Consider the following 17,246-nt stretch of genomic DNA (forward strand, 5'->3'; position numbering starts at 1 on the left):
TCAGGTTCTCTCCCTACAAGCAAAGCAGATTACACCGCTGGACATCAGAATCATTCTCCTCTCGCCATTCGTCCTCCACTCTGCTAATCCAGAACTGATCGGCTGCAGGAGCCGTATTGGTCAGCAGAGCTGTCAATCATCATTTTGACAGAATCAAATAACTAATTAAAAGTAAACTTGTCAGAAAAAATGAACACTTGGACGTAAATCAGCATGATAAGAACTAACTATAATGACATGTTTGAGAAAAATGTATTTGACGTGTATTTTGATTTTATAGTTTGACTCATGTCCCATCTGTTAACATGGAGGAGGCGGGCTTTATGAGCTATACTGCAGCCAGTCAGCAGGCGGCGATAGAGAGGGTTTGGCTTCACTTTTAGGGAGCTGACATGTCGGCCATCTTTTTATACAGTCTATAGCCTAGACACTAAAACACAGAATACTTTTCATACTTCATCAGGGCCGGCTGCTTTCCGAACAGCTCTGTTTAAAGGGCTCTAAATACCTGAGTATAGGTGTATGGGTAATGCTTCTAAAGCTTATGAGTTTCACCAAAACATTTATTGTTCATTATATTTCTTATTTCGCTTCCGTTATCCTTCTGTCTGTGCATTTTGGAGTCTGTGTGTGTGTGTGTGTGTGTGTGTGTGGGCGTGGTGACGCAACTACGTGCACGGGCCAAAGACTTCAACATGGCCGGAGGTAGGTTTCCGTTAAGTCACACTTCGCTGATAAATGTTCACATAGTTGTTATTTGGATGCAACCAAACTGCAGTGTTCTGTTCTATGTAATATCCGACTCCGACAGAGTTCGCTAATTTAAGTTTTTAATGAGTTTGGTCTTGAAGATAAAAAGCTAACACTAGTTAGCTTCCTGGCTAGCTCCGTCATCCCTCGATAATGGTGCTTGTTGCTCTTTTATAAAGGGAGATGATGGTTGCAGACCCACAACACACACAGCTCACCGATGTCTGTGTTTCTCTCTGTTGCCACAGCGGCTGAAAGTAAAGAACCAGAGCCCACGTATTGTTTCCTTCATTCACTGCCAGAACACAACGCAGACGTACCACACACACAGGTTAAATAAGCTTTGACACAGCGTGTGTTCCCTCCAATACAAAATTTGGTTCCAGTTTTTTTTACATAAAGTTCCTGACCTCAGAGTTTCCTGTACTTCCTGACTTGGTCACTGCAGAGGCTTTTATTTTGACGCTCTGATTGTTCGGTCACGCAGTCTTTTATTGTCTCGCCTGTGTCTCAGCGATCAGAGGGGGTTTGGACATTTTTTTGTTGTGCACCGAGGAGTCGTGCTCTGTGCTGAATCACTCGCTGATGTTCCTCCTCCAGAAGAATTTATTCAAATCCAATTACACCCTCCGCAGCTTTTTGCTCCGTTAATTTCTGTTTGTTTGTTTTTCTCTCCGCTGCTGATTTGCTCTTTCTTTCTTTTCGCTGTGTGTTCATAATTCCCATGAATATATGTTCGACTTAATGGAGCGTTGAGAATTAATTTGGACTCTGAAGGCTCCTTAGGTAAGCTTTCTGCACCGCGGGCACGACAGTGAATCTGCTGCATAATAGGCTTGTTTCCAGGATCTAAATGAGCTTTATGAGCGGGAGGAGAGAAGAAAAGAGAAACTCAGTAAACAGACAGCGTGAGGGAATTAAACTCAGGGAGCAGTTTGTGCTCATTAAAGCTTTTCACACTGAGATGATCAATGAAGAAAAGACGACAAGAGAGGCACCACCTCCTCAAACTGTTCTTTATGCTCTTTAAAAGCTTCACTTGATTTCCTGTCGGAGTTTTAACGACTGTTTCCCCGAACACGTCCCCGCACGTCTCACCGTGTGCAACATTTACAAGATGAACCGTTAATCCGGTGTAATTAAGAGCGCAAAAGTTCACGACAGATCTGATACTTCACCTGTTTGATGCAACATGAAGAGACAGACCTAATCTCCCGTCAGAGTAAGAGTCTGAGCAGCATCACAGGAAACTGTAACCTGCACAGCGGAGCGTTGGAGCTCTGTTGCATGTCAGTGAGCAGCGGCTGGATTTCTGTGATCTTCCATCTTTCTGCAGCAGCTAGTACATTATTATGTTCCGAGTATAAGTTTATTTATTTATTTAAAGCCAAACCGTGATCTTCTTCCTGAACCTGGTCAACATTTTTGCTGCCTGAACTTTATTAAGTGTTTTTTGTGCTTAAACAGACACAAACTGTGACCGTCTCACAAAATGAACCCGTGTTAACGACTGTAGCACGTCCAAGAGTCATAAAATGTTAAATGATTGTCAATAAGCTTTATTTTGAAAATATGACCAAATGTGTTTATTTACTCTCACAAACTTTTATTTTGAAAGTCTATTTTTAGGCTGCATATTTATAACCTGCAGGTGCAAAACTGACAGGCTGTGAAAAATAAAATATGGCCGACGTGACGGCTCCCTCAGAGTGAAGCCAAACCCTCTCTGTCGCCCCCTGCTGACTGGCTGCAGTATAGCTCATAAAGCCCGCCTCCTCCATGTTAACAGATGGGACATGAGTCAAACTATAAAATCAAAATACACGTCAAATACATTTTTCTCAAACATGGTTTCTGTCATTATAGTTAGTTCTTATCATGCTGATTTATGTCCAAGTGTTCATTTTTCTGACAAGTTTACTTTTAATTAGTTTTTTGATGCTGTAAAAAGGGGGTGTGGCCTCATGATTGACAGCTCTGCTGACAAATGGAGCTCCTGCAGCGTTCTGTTCCCGAGTAGCAGAGTAGAGGAGGAACGGCGAGAGGAGACGTAACTAACACTAACACTACAGTCATTGAACTTTCCATCAGCGTGAATATCTGCTTCAGACCGACACAAGAAGCTGCTCTGCTGCAACACGGCAAGGCCACAAGGTAAAGGTGTGTGTCGGGTAGAGGAAGGGGCGGGACGTCGATACTGCGGCTCCACCAGCCGATCTCTACTGCACACACTCTGGATACAGATGAGCAGGATGACCGCGCCTCGCTCCCGGGGGAGTTAGGCTTCATTTTTGTTCAAGAGGAGGTGGAGACGCGTCGGCCATCTTTATATTTGACTTACATTTCTCCTGTAACTAACACAGGCAGAGGGCTCTGCCCCTTTAATGTAAGTGTGTTTTGAGGACTGCTGCTGCTGTGTATGTGTCAGATTGAGAAAACATGGTTGAAGTTCCCCTTTAATCCTGATAATTTAACATTCAGCTGCATGAGGAATGTTTACTCCTCCTTTATGTCTTTTTAGGAAACGACCTGACGCCTCAAAGTGGACATAAAAGTGTAACGATCATCTGATGTGCTCTGAACTCATAGCGCCTCTTCGGCTCAGCGTGCGTTTAACTCAGCGTTTGTTCTCCAAACTGTCGCCTTCACTTTACATTAAAACATTAGGAGGTTATTAGTGCTGCAGAGCCTCACTGAGGGTTAAAGTGAACACTACAGAGCGCTGTGATAACGAGCTGCACACAGGCTCATTACAGCTCCTGAGGAGGGAAACAGACGCTCTTTGATTTTATTTCATTCCTGTCGTCTTTAAGCTAAAAGCCTCCACACGGATCGCTGAACACTTTTACACTGCGTTACATTTTCTGTTAACTCACAGACTGAACTGGACTCTCCTGAGCTCCAGGACAGAGACTGGGCTGTATGTTACACACAGACGGAGTGCTGTGGATTACTGCAGAGGATTACAACAGCCATCACTGCACTGTAACGCTGCAGGTACAAACAGAGTCATGGCTTTACATCACTGCGATAAAAGACACACAAGAATTAAAACAAGTCGATAAGTTTAAAAAAATAAAAATAAAAAATAGGAAATAACATCTAAATGTTTTTAAACTTTTCAAACTAATTAAAATAACAAAAACTAAACAGACCTGCAGGTTAATCGCAGTTTTATAAAGTCAATTGTTTCAAACATCCATCATCTACATCTTCTCCTGTTCAGGGGCGCAGGGGGGCTGGAGCCTATCCCAGCTGTCACTCGGCGAGAGGCGGGGTTACACCTGGACTGATCACCAGCCAATCACAGGGCTGACACACAGAGACAGACTCTTGCTGTGTTCGAAATGCCGTACTATACTAGCAGTACGTACTGATTCGAAGTAAATCTCCAGTATGCATGGGACCAGTCTGCCTCGCCTTTACCTGAAGAAGCGGCGGTTATTGTTTACTTCTGCCTGGCGTAGCAGACTGCAAAATGAATTAGAAAAGCTCCTCCATACTACAGACTACCGCCGAACGCAGTATGCAGTATATAGCATGTAGTGTGTAGAACAGCCAAGCTTTCACACTCACGCTCACACCTACGGGCAATTTAGAGTCACCAGTGAACCTAACGAGCATGTCTTTGGACTGTGGGAGGAAGCCGGAGTACCCGGAGGGAACCCACGTATGCACGGGGAGAACATGCAGACTCCACACAGAAAGGCCCGCTACGTCTGAACTAGGGGTTTGAACCAGGAACCTTGTAGCTGTGAAGTGACAGCGCTAACCACTGCACCACTGTGCAGCCCGGTGCAAAATGTTGTTGCTTTATTGATAAATTAACTTTACACTTTACTTTGTCGGGCCTCTGACCAAAGATTGTCCTGAGGAAATGGTTCAACCAGTAATAATGAGACTCTTTAGAGACCTGATTAATTATGTCACAAATGTATTTGTATCTCTACTGTAAAAAGAGAAGAGTCCTTACCTGCCAATTCTTTCTCTGATGCTCATTAGTGTTATTTTAGGAGAATACCTGATAAAATAACAACATCGATTTTCCTTTGTTCAGTAGAGGAACTGGAGAAGAGTCAAAAGGAGCGGTTAAAACATGAACTGAGGATCGTTCACCATCAGCGATCTAATCACTAGACTTGGCGCCAACCAGCTGCAGTTTACATCCATCAGTGTCTCCACAGAGTGACAGAGTAACTGTCGCCTGGAGATGGAAAGTATTTTTATATCTGAAAGAATGACTTGCGTACAAACAGCAAAACAGCTGCATAAGTAGAGCTACATGAAACAGGAGCGGTCTCGCCACAATCATTTACAGCAGGGACACGATGCCCGAGAACGTCTCTCTCTGTTTCTCTGCAGAGCGTGTGATTATCCACACAGACCCTCACAAGACGGCAGAACTAGCAGGTAAATGAGGGTAAAAACGGAGGGCAGACTGCGTACAAGCGTAGGTAGCATCGCCTCTCAGACAGGTAACAAATTAAAAGTTAAAAAATGTAGTAAATTCCCTCCAGGCGTCGCTGAGATGTAAGCTGTGTCCTATTTCGAAGGCTGCTTCAGATGCAGCAAATGCGTCCTCCTTTTCCCGGGCCCTGAAGGATCCATCGGGTGTATCCTTCGCAGCCCACCGTATCCAGAGATTCACTGCACGCTAATTCAAACGAGAAGGTGGACTCTCAAGCGGCCGAGGAATACACTTTAAATGTAAAAGCTTTTGGTTTCAACTCAGTCGAATAGCTGTGATACAAATCTTAAAAAAAGAAAACTAAGGGGCCTTGAAAGCTCACATTATCTGACAGGTTAAGTTACCTGACGTTAGTTATGTTAGCTAGTTAGCCCGCTAGCTCCGAAATCCTCCGTAGAACAGACCGTCTCATTTCAGTTCGGCCTTCGCGTTCTACGCAGGCTACCAATGATGCATCCTTTGTGACCTCCCTGAACTGAGACACAGCTATTGTATTCATGGAAGTGGGGCAAACATGAGGTCACAGTGACCTTTAACCTTTAACCTCCAAAATCTTGTGACTTAATCCTCTTTGTGGACGTTTGTGCCAAACTGGATTAAATGAAATCCACCTGTTCCTGTGATATCACGTTCACGTGAATGGGATAATGGGAATAATGGGCAGGAGAGTGGTTTCCCAGAGCGTTATGGTGTCACAGTGAAGTTGACCTTTGACCTTTTTGATTTAAAAAATGTCATGATTTCATGATTTTATCTGTGTGAAATTGTTGTAAATAGCGTATGAGTTCTGGAGCTCTGGATAAAAAAAGTTTGAGTGATCAAAGTGACCTTTGACCTCTAAAATATAAGCTAATCTCTAAGTCTGTGTGGACGTTTTCGCCAAGTCTGAAGAAATAAACCTCCCGCTGTCAGTTTGCAGCGCGGAGGCGTAACAACTGTGGTCATCATTTCTGCATTACTCCTGAGTTATAATCCGTTCACTCTCGAGTCTCAGCGGATGTTTGTTCAAGATGTAATAAAAGGTTTTCACCACACTCTCACAGAAGTTGACGGGCGTGAAATGAAGACCTCAAGCTTTTCCATAGTTTTTCTTTGGACATCAAAAAGTTTTTTGTCTTAGAGACGCAGAAAAAGTCGGTGTAACAATAAATGAAGCTTCGATTAAAGAAGAATAAACATCCGATCTGTGCGGCGGGACGAGGAGGGTTTAAAACCTGAGACAAACACTGAAGTCATATTTACAGTCTGTTTTACATTTTTCTGGATTTAATGGATTTTCTTTCTACGCCTCCTTGTTTTCCTCTTCTTCATGGTTTAATGGAACATCAGAGAGTTAGCACCACCTACTGTTAAACCGTACCAGACGGAAACATACTGCAATCTGCATTTTCTTTTTCATTTATATATTTATTTTTCTGGCGTTTTATGCCTTTATTTGAGAGGACAGTGGGTAGTGTCGGAAACAGAAGAAGAGAGCGTGACACGCTGCAAAGGGCCGAGGGTGGGAGTCGAACCCGGAGCCGCCGCATCGAGGAGCTGGCGTCCCAAATTTGCATTTTGTTTTGACAATTTTCGTTAGCTAGCTATTGATCGGAGAATTTGCTCTCCCGTCCAATTAATGTCTTTGTTACTTTTCTTTGTTCAGCTTTGTTGTCTTTGTTTTTGCCATTTTTCTGAGTAAAAACACTGTGAGCAACTTAAAACCGGAATCAGAGCGTGTTTTTAAATCCTCGACAGGCGAAGCTGGTTTTCGTTTTGTTCTGTCGTAGAATCGGAGCTGTTCAGGGACTCCTCGTTAAAAAGATTCTTTAATAAATCAACTGATTTTAACATTTTTCTGTACCTCATAGTGAAGGGTTACTAAAACATGTTTCGCCTCATAGAACAATTCATTAAAAAATAGATTTTTTGACTGGCAGAAAAGTGATCAACAAAAATGTTGTTGTGTCCGTTTCTTTGTTCAATATGAATGTATATTTAATGTCTTTGACTTCAGGACTGTTAAATACTGTGATGAAGGTTTTCCTGTTTGACTTCTGATGAATCAAGAAATAATCTTGTTTCACTAATAAAAGTGATCATTAGTGACAGTTTATCAGGCTTCCATCTTTGCAATGAATGTGGCAATTATAGAAAATTATTGAGTTTCAATGAGGAGAGGAGCCTGCAGAGAGAGAGAGAGAGAGAGAGAGAGTGTGTGTGTGTGTGTGTGTGTGAGAGAGAGAGAGCGAAAGAGAGAGAGAGAGAGAGAGAGAGAGAGAATCCCTCCAGTGAAAAGCAGCGTCTCTATGCTAAAGCTTAGCCCGTCTCCTGAGTGCCTCAGCTCGGCTAAAAAGCCCAGTCCGGCCCGGTCCGAACCTCCGGCTGGTGTTACATCTTATCTTTTCTCCCTCTCCAACCTTTAAACACCCCCTCACTGCTGAGCACACACGGGACGACAGGTGCGCAAAACACGCACGAGTGCGCACACATGTAGGTTTTAACCCCGTCAGTCCTCAGATCACTAAATTCAGCTGGAAGAAAGATGGACTGTTTATTGTTTGGTCATCCTTTAAGTGACCTGTTGAGGCAATTTGGCTCGCTTAGTTTGACCTCACACAAACACACGCACACACACGTACCTTCTCGGAGGATCTGGCTGTGGAGGAGCAGCAGGAGCAGGAAGCAGACCGCAGCGGCAGTCAGAGCCCAGGCCAGCCGGAGGAGCTGCATGAGGGAGAGCCGCGTGCCGCAAGAAGGAGCCAAAAAAAAGTCCAAAGTGTGATTATCCGCAGGCTGGAGCCTCCTCACTGCGCCACATCCATCCCGAGCAGAGCCAGAGGATCCCCGGGGTATGAAACCATGCACGCGCCTGCAGTGACAAATCCAGAATGAAGTATGTTTGAAGCAGCAGAGAGGTTTGAGTTCCCCTCCCCGGACTCTCCGGGTGTCCCTCCTCGCCTCGCTCACCGGCGCGTCACGGTGCGCAGCGGCGGCCGGCAGCAGATTCCCGGGATGCTCCCCTCCACCACAGCATGTTCATCAACACACAGAATCTGCTCCGAATATCAAGTTTTCCAGTTTTCCGCCTCCAACTTAGAGCTCTCTGCGCGCCGGATCCATCAGCACTCTCCGTCTGCTCGTCCGCGTAAATCCTCCCACAAGTGGATGAACCGACACCGGGCCCGGCTGGAGCTGCTCAGCGGGCATGTTGCACGTTTCCCCGCCGGGTGTGTCGCCCCGCGGACCGGCTGCTCGGTGTCCGGATGGTGAGGAGAGAAGGAGGAGGAGGAGGTGCAGCTGCTGCCTCCGGGTCTGAAGATGCGCCGCGATCTGCACCGTCTCTCTCTCTCTCTCTCTCTCTTCCTCTCTCTCTCGCTCTCTTTCTCATCCCGGACTGACGTCACGCCGGTTACAATAACGCGTGTCAAATCCATCCACAGACACCGGGACAACAGGGGCGGAACACTGGAACCAGAGGGTCACTTAAAGTGTGCGTATTAGTATTTCATGAGTCATCTCTCGAGCATTAATAAGAACCGTTTTTGTGTTGTGACCGTTTAAATTGTTTTCGTTGAACATGCAGCCCAGGGCTACGGTCCTCATTAGGGCTGTCCTTTTTCCAGCATCTGATCTATGAAACAACAGAAAACTGATCAACTGATCAATATTTCTTCAGATAAAGACGTCTCGTTTTGTCTGAGCAGCAGGATAATGGACTGCACCTCTAACCACTTGTTGAAGTGCTGCAGTTTGGTAAAGATTTAAACGGCTTTAGGTATAAAATAAAAACGTTTATATAAAGTTATGTCACATAAGTTTCATTAGAAATGTGACATTAGTGAAGTCACGCAAAGTTTGCATAAATAGTAAAATAGTAAAAAGGTTTATGATATCAAAGATGAGTCTCATGAAGCAATCAGAGTAAAAATAGAAGCTCATATCTGTTAGTAAACGTAGATTAAAAACAGCTAATTTTGCAGTTCAGAAAGTCTCTCCAGACTGGGTGCGGCAGATCAAGTTTTGATTGACATCTGTCTGGCTCCACCCAAAAAAAACCCACGTGAGACAATCAGTGGAGTGTAGCCCTAAACATGTTTGAGTCGTCCAAGTCAGAATCAGAGGAGGAAGGAGAAGCCTGTCATCTGTCACTTATCCACGTCATATCATAGTTAGCAGTTAGCGGTTAGCATACACATGCAACATTAGCTGAGATAACACTATTCATTTTTTAAAGTAAATGGACCGCACTTATTTAGCGCTTTTCTAGTTTCCGACCACGCGCTTTTACAGTACATGTCACATTCACCCATTCACACACACATTCACACACACATTCACACAGTGATGGCAAAGTGCCAATCTCCAATCAGATCAATGCTCATTCATGGAGATGCCTTCAGGAGCAACTTGGGGTAACCTAAGAAGGAAGGACACTTCCAAATGTGACTGGAGCACTCAGGGATCGAACCTCGAACCTTCTGACTGAGACGGCCCACTCTTCCACTGAGCCCTAGCCACCCGCGAATAAAAGCCATGAATAAAAAGCTAAACAGTAGCTCTGTGTAGCTAGTGCTGTATGATTACAGAGCTTTACCCCCCCCAGCCGGCGTTCAACACCTGCCGGTGAAATTAAATCATCAACGGCCCCATTTAAGTCCCACAGCTGAAAAACAGACGGCCGCGGTCGACACCTGCAGCTGTCACCTTCAGGACGAAGCTAACGCTCGGTGTGAACAGCCAACTCGCTGCTGTGCGACTTTTCCTGTGATTTGTTCACATAATTGATCCCATCGTTTCCGTAGTAAATAACCTGATGTAAGCCGACCCTGTTCAACACTTCCTTATACTTTTTAGATTCTCACTTTGACATTAATTATCGTGTTAAAAGGCTGTTGTGGATTTGGTTTCCAGGGGCTCTGAGTGAGACTCTGAATGCAGGACTTTCACTTTTAGTATTTGTACATTGTGATATTTATACTTTGACTCAAGTGAAACATCTGAATAGTTCTACTACAGCTAATTGCTTTTATCTTTCATGCAGGAGTACATAACATATTTTCCACCCCAGCTTTGTGCCTCGTTTATATTCTCATCCTCCTGCTGCTTCCTGCATCATGAAGATCACCACTACAGTCAGATTTAATCCTCCTGTATTCTAATGTTGCTACAAACAGTCTGTTTCTGTGGTTGGAGAAGGAAACGGTTGATTCTCTCTGGGTTGTTGGCGAGCGGCCCTGCCAACATGAATTATTACACAAATCTAGCAGCCAACGACTCTTTTAATGTTTTCCCTGAACTCAGACGTGATTGTGAAGCAGCTCAACAATCTGCTGCTCTTTACGTTCTGCTCTAATTACTGTGTTTTATTATAAAGGAGTAAATTATTCACAACTTCTAAAGAAACTGAGGCTGCAGCGGGCTCAGAGGCTGCAATGATACAACATGACACTTTTCAAAGGACATTTTCACCTCATTCTGTCTCTTCTATATATTCTTATATATTTATTGTTATATAAAAAATATATCATTTATGCAGTTTCTGAAAGTTAACGTCAGATATTAACTGTTAGATCCTAATAAAATTTAACTTGATACATTAAAAACAGTCTTTTAGGATTTGCTTTAAAATGTTACATAATTTAACCTAAAGTTTTATAAACTCACATGAATAAAAACATGACATATTTAATAAGAAACGTGAACATAAAAAGACGCCTTTAAATGTAATATCAATGAAAATAGATCCTCTACTCCGTCTTTAAATTTGAATTAATATCAAATATTTTCATTTTATTGTAACATACAAAAATTGCCTTAATCAAAGAAATAATGATTTTGTTTGATGTCTTTTTATACTTTTATTTTATTTACTAGTTATTTATCTAACAAGCTTATTTCAGCATAACTGTTTATTATCTATTTTATATATATATATCATTTTGTTTTAACTGGAAAGATCTTGCCGAGATTGTTTCCTGCTGAACGATGAGGCGTTCAGGGTCTGCCCTCTCTCCTCGCCTCTCTCGTGGTGCATTTAATTGCACTCTGACTTGTAAGTGATCTGCTGTCTCACAAAACAAAGGTCAGAGCTGAAGGCAACACCTGCCCGCCTCTTCACCTGTCGATAAACCTGCTGAGACGACATGTGCTTTAACTAGGAGCCTTTGGAGAGGAGGAGACTACCTGTGTGTGTGTGTGTGTGTGTGTGTGTGTGTGTGTGTGTGTGTGTGTGTGCTCCACTTCTGTGTTGTGAGCGATGTACCCTAGAAGCACCCATTATTTACAGACACTGTAAAGACAACCTCTCACCCCCATACTGCAAATATGTTAGTCAAGAGTTCCCCGCAGTCATATATTCTTGTAATGTATCTATCATGATTGATGGACACAGCCACCGTGACGTCACCCACTGGTTTGTCGCTCTGCTTTTTTGTAGCCTCAGGTTCAGCATTCTGGCGGCGGCCATGTTGGTTTTCTGGCGCCAATAGTGACAATATTTTGACAAGAGAATGGAGCTGGATAGGAGCTATCAAAGTTATCAAAGCTAAACAGTCAACACCCGAGGCTAGTTTATTAGCTGGTTAATTAGCGAGTTAACCGTCATGTTTCCCACAGAATGAGATTCGATATGTGGTCGTAGTTGTTTATCAGACTAAAGAAGCACAGAGAGCTTGTTGAAAGTAACGGACTCACTGCTGGCTAGCGTGCAGCTTGGTAGGGAGAGCGAGCAGGTGAACGAGACAGACTTTTAAATAACCAATCTTCTCATCAGTCCATTAATGCCAACAGCAATCCTGACTCCCATGCATGGCCCGCAAGAAATATATACATGTAGGAGGAAAACTGAACGAGCTAAAAGGTCCAGGTACGGTGAAACCCCGTAGAGTTGTCACGCATAAAGAAATGAGCTGTAGAGACCAAAACCGTTTGTGTACCAGGCTGTGAACATGTTTCATTCTGCTGTAAAGTTTGGCATTTTATTATAGAGCTTAATGGGAGCCAGCCCCATGTGGCCACCTGAGGAACTGCAGGTTTTGGCACTTCCACGCTTGCTTAATGCTGCTTGGGTGGGACATGATACTGATAGTGTTATGGTCTTAAAGATTCTCTTCCTTGTGTGTTTTACAGTAAAAATATGAGGATGTATCGCGGACGCTTTAAAGTGTGTGCCTCATGAGTCGTTAAGTTACGAGGCACGGCTAACATGCTATGGTGGGAGGATATGATCTTTGCAAACAGGAAATAGAAGCCTTTAAAACGCCTACACAGGGGAGTTACAGCAGTCCAGGCAGGATGACATTAGCATGACACAAATAACACGATTAGTCACAGGCTGTATTAAAATGAAATTACAGTGTAATGTGAAATATATCACCTACCTGTTGGGCTCAGTAGAAGGATGAACTGTAGCTGTCTGGAAACATTAATTCACCAAATCATTTTTCATTAGATGAGCACACAATCATTTCCACAAACATCACATGAAAAATATCCGGCAGTAACATCTGTCCTCCATGCTCAGTGTTTGCAGATGAAAGATGGCAGATGAAGCAGTTGGTTGTTGATGGAGACGTTTGATGATGACAGCAGCAGCGCTGTGCATCTCCTCTCTGAATGAATCCATCCGGCTGATTGATCGTTCAGTTTCAGAGGCCTCAGGTTGTGTTCATGCTCTTATCAAAGCTCTCAGCAGCTCCTGTCTGTCAGACAGACTCCATCTCCGCTGCCCTCCTGCCCTGACGGGGATCCGTCTCCGTCAGGTCGCGCTCTCCGGGCCTCTGGGCGGCGGTGATTATTGCTGATGTTTTCCTGCCATCGATTAGCTTTCCAAGCCGCCGTCAGTCAGCGGTCGGAGGCGTCGTATGAGAAGAGTCTGGGGAGAGAGATCAACACCAACGCTGTCGAGGCTCATCTGGTGTCTGTAACAACACAGGAAATGAAAACTGTCCGTTTGACAGGATGGAGAGTCGGGAGGTGATGAAGACGGTTCAGTCAAAACAGAGACAGCCTGAAATGAACACCTGACACAAAACTCTGACCATAAACTCTGTTGAATAAGCTGCAGACATGGTGGAAGTTTGATCTAACTTTCGCTAACTTTAACACACTGACTGTACAGAAAAAGTGGACGTAGCATCTTAGTTTCAAAAGTGAAGCTAATGTGGAAGTGCCTTAAACCTGCATCCTTCTAATGGCCAGCAGGGGGCGACTTTATTGTTTGCAAAAAACATCTGATTGTCTGCAACGAGATGAGAAAATGGCCTTCTTTCTAAGTTGATTTATTACCTCAGTAAATATTTCACTAATGAGATTGAAAGCAAGCTGTCAATCAGGATAGAGACATGGCAACGTGTATCCACTCTCTCGTCCAAGTACGGTCACTTGTAGTTCACACAGTGGCTACATCCACTTCTTATATAAAGTCTATGCTTGAACTCTCAATCACAGCTCAGCATGTGACACTGTTGATCTAACACAGCTCTCTAGACCAGTTCAAATGTTAATTATTAAAAAGAACTTTGATAAATAAGACTTTGCACATCTGGTGTTCCCCAAGGCTCCGTCCTCGGTCCCTGTTGTTCTGAAGCTATAGGACTTTTTACTTGGTGATATAGTATAGTGAAATAAGTAACGTTAAAAGTTTAGTTAAAGTCATAAGAAATTAAATACAATAATTATGGACAAGTTTAATAAAAAATAGGTAGACTGCGTAATGCTACATAAAAAGTTGAAATTAAAAGCAGGGATTGTTTCTAAAGGATGCATTAATGGAAGCTCTGTCTTCTCACCTCCCGCCCAGATGTCTTCGTTGAGCTGTCAAATAAAAGGTCAAAATGCCCCGAAAAAAGAAGTAAAAAATAAAAGAAATGGAGATCAATACTCTGAAACTTCAATCAATGGCACTGCCCATAAACTGCTGTTCTTTATGTCGTCCTCTGTAAGGCTCTGCTAATATTGGATTTGGCTGCAGCTGCCCTTAAACACGTCTGTCACTCAGGACTGAGACGTATCTGTATAAACCCTATTGAATTGCAGTTTAAACCAGCTCCAGGCTCAAATCTGATTCACATTTAACGTGTTTTCAGCTGTGCAAACTCTCGCACATCTACCTGGGTACAATCTGGATAGATTTGTGCTGGCAGTCTGAACACGGCCCAAGCTTAAAACACTGAGGTAGTTTATTTTTTGGGACCATATTTGTATGAAAGAAGGAAAGGAAAGTGTAAATTCCATTATCTCCTTGGATGTTGATGTGATTTCATGGAAATCAGCTCCACGCGTGCTTCCCCATCCAATGATTTTTTTTAGCCGGCGTGAAGGAAGCAGAGGAAACAAATAAAGGGGGAGTGATTCTCTTGATTCCTTCGACGGAGAATCTTGAACTCTGTTTCTTTAGTGTCCCTGTGTTTGTCTTTAGTGTCTGCGTTTCCATTGTTTCTTTAGTGTTTGTGTTGCTTCTTTAATGTCTGGGTTTGTTTTTGTTCCTCCAGGAGCCAAATTAACTCTGCAGCAGGGACAGATTCACTCTGACGAACACCGTTTATTCGCTGGTGATCAGAAAGCGTGTAAAGCCGGCAGAGAGATCGTACCTGCGACTAATGAGAGTCCTCGATTCAACGATTCAAAGTAAAACACAAAGAAAACATACGCACCTTTTTTTCTTCCTGTGCTACAAAGACAATGTGTTATCAAACCTCGCCTCAGATGGAGACACGGTGGTCAGCCTGGTGGGTTTAAAGGGCTAATTGTGTGACAGTTTGAATCGGGCCGAGGGCCTTTGTTTGCACATCACCTTTTTCATGTTCTGTCTTGTTTTGATGTTTTGTGCATGTTTTCATCAGAAGGATAAAGTCTGCTTCCTTTCACTGTTGATCGTTGTGTTGTGTTGTTAGGCCGTGATCGAGCGAGGTCTGAACTATTTTCAGAAACAATTAACCTTCTAAAACTAAAACTCTGTGTCCATACTAGTGGCTCTGTTGGACTTTGAGCTAACGTTACGACAATGTTAACGTGTGTAATGTTTATTGTGTTCATCACTTTAATCTTAGCATGCTAACATTTGGTGATTAGCTCCACACACAACATACAGCCATTACTCTTGCTACTTTTTAGTCTCATAATTTTTATCTCATGGTCATAGCTGTATCTTTTAGTTTTGATATATATCTCATAATTTTTTGACTTTCTGACTTTCTTATAATTTAGATTTTTCAATCCTAAAACTGTGACTATTTATCTCATAAATATATGATAATATATAATAATATCATATTAATGACTTTCAGTGTTGTGCCTTAACGTGCCAAAAGAGCTCATATTTTAGGTGAACAACACAGTGATTGACTGCTCACGCTCTGAAAGGTACCAAGAGTCTCCGTGCACTGTGTTTCATGGCAGCCGAAGTCGGATTCACAGCACCCGGCTGATGCCGCTAGCATTTCAGACAATGCAGCTACCTCTGCAACTGAAGCCTGTTATTATGAACAAATCAGTGCCGATTCCAAGGGGAAAAATATCACATTTTTTGCAAATCATGCCTTCGGGTCCTAAAAAACAAGTCCAACATCAGTGACATCAGCAACAAATGTGAAACCACACATTGCGTTGACGCATGCGGCTGGTCTCGGGAAATATCTGCGATTGAATGATGACTACGAGAAATGATTACTGATAAAGAGAAGCTCACTGCGGCTAAAAACAAACAACTGAACCTGAACTAGTTCATTTTTATCTGTGTGAACTTATGTCTTCTTTAATTCCATAACCTATTAAAACTTACCGTATAACTTTAGGATATTATTTTGTTCATCTTTATTATTTTACTCGTGGACATGGGCTGTTGTGGGTCATACACCAAAGAGTTCAGACAAACTTCTTCCTCACGGTGGCGCTATATTGAAGGTCATGAGGTCATCAAAGTTAGTGGGAATCATCCTCCTGACGACATGAATGTCTGTAGAAAATGTCATGGTTATCCATTTCACAGCTGATGAGATATTTCCACCTGAATGTTGGACGTTTGGCGCTGCCATCCACAGAGCTGTGAAGCTAGCACGGCGCTAAAGAGGAGTCAAAATGAAATCAACCGGACATATTCTGATGTCTATGTGACGCACAGCAGGAATTAAAACCCCTACAGTACAGTCGACAGCCATCATTGCCTCAGTATAGAGACTGTCACATGAAGCTGCTGTATTGATGATTCCCCCCTGAAAGCCTGAACCTGCCTGCCCTCTGGCTTCATCGTGTTTCTGTGGCGCTCACTGAAGTTCAGCCAGCTGGAAACCTGCTCGATGGCCTTCAGCATGTGACACGTAAAGATGACATTTAGCCAAAGCCCACCAACTTCATGTGATGTGGAGGTGCTCAGTGTGTTTTCACGCTGACCTTTAGAAATGTTAGGCACATGTGAGCCCTGTGGTCCGACTGAGCTCGGATCAGACGCCGAGCGCTCTTCAGTTTAGTTCAAATGCAAATATGAGCATTTTTATGTGACACCAGCGATCACTGCTCACATGCTGGCTTCAGGTATGATGATTCATTTTTACTATTTCAAGCCAAATGTCCAGCTTTGCTCACTGTGATTATCTCTGTGCTTTTGTGTCTGAAGTTTTGCAACAAACCTTTTAAAGTCACTGGCCTGAAGTTAAAAGTTACATCGTTCTGTGCGTCTATTGAACATAAAAACACTCTTTTAATTCTTCCGACCTTTAGGCTCCATATTTCGCAGAGAAACGTAAAGGTGCATAAAAAGATTCATTTCCAGTTCTGCCTGCAGTAAAAATGAGCGATGGATTTTCTAACAAAGCGTCTTAAAAACAAGCAGAGACGTTTCAAAGAGCCACTCTCCTGCAGATATTGCAGCTGTAAAACAACGCTGGGATTTAAACATCGTCCGTACGGGCCGAGAGCGAGGACTGGTTCACTTCTTCACCCGGAGGAGAGAGAGAGAAAGAGGTGAAACAAGTTTAATGTTCCCATAAAAAGAGGAGGATGCAGTGAATGAAACTGGCCCCAGGTCAGCAGTGAGCACATTTCATCCAAA

At 43.2% G+C, this 17,246-nt stretch overlaps 1 protein-coding gene across 1 annotated transcript in view; it reads right to left on the reverse strand.

Moving 5' to 3' along the window:
* The window catches only part of LOC138612630 (chemokine-like protein TAFA-5), a 50,498-nt gene extending 42,568 nt beyond the window's left edge, over positions 1 to 7,930 (reverse strand). The window contains exon 1 of the mRNA XM_069685993.1: positions 7,840 to 7,930. Within this exon, the coding sequence (XP_069542094.1) occupies positions 7,840 to 7,930 (91 nt within the window). The remainder of the gene's footprint in view (positions 1 to 7,839) is intronic.
* Positions 7,931 to 17,246: the final 9,316 nt, after the last annotated feature.

The sequence above is a fragment of the Semicossyphus pulcher genome, unplaced genomic scaffold (assembly GCF_022749685.1).
Source record: "Semicossyphus pulcher isolate SPU_LCO1_2020_fin unplaced genomic scaffold, fSemPul1.0.p SCAF_8, whole genome shotgun sequence".
NCBI lineage: Eukaryota > Metazoa > Chordata > Actinopteri > Labriformes > Labridae > Semicossyphus > Semicossyphus pulcher.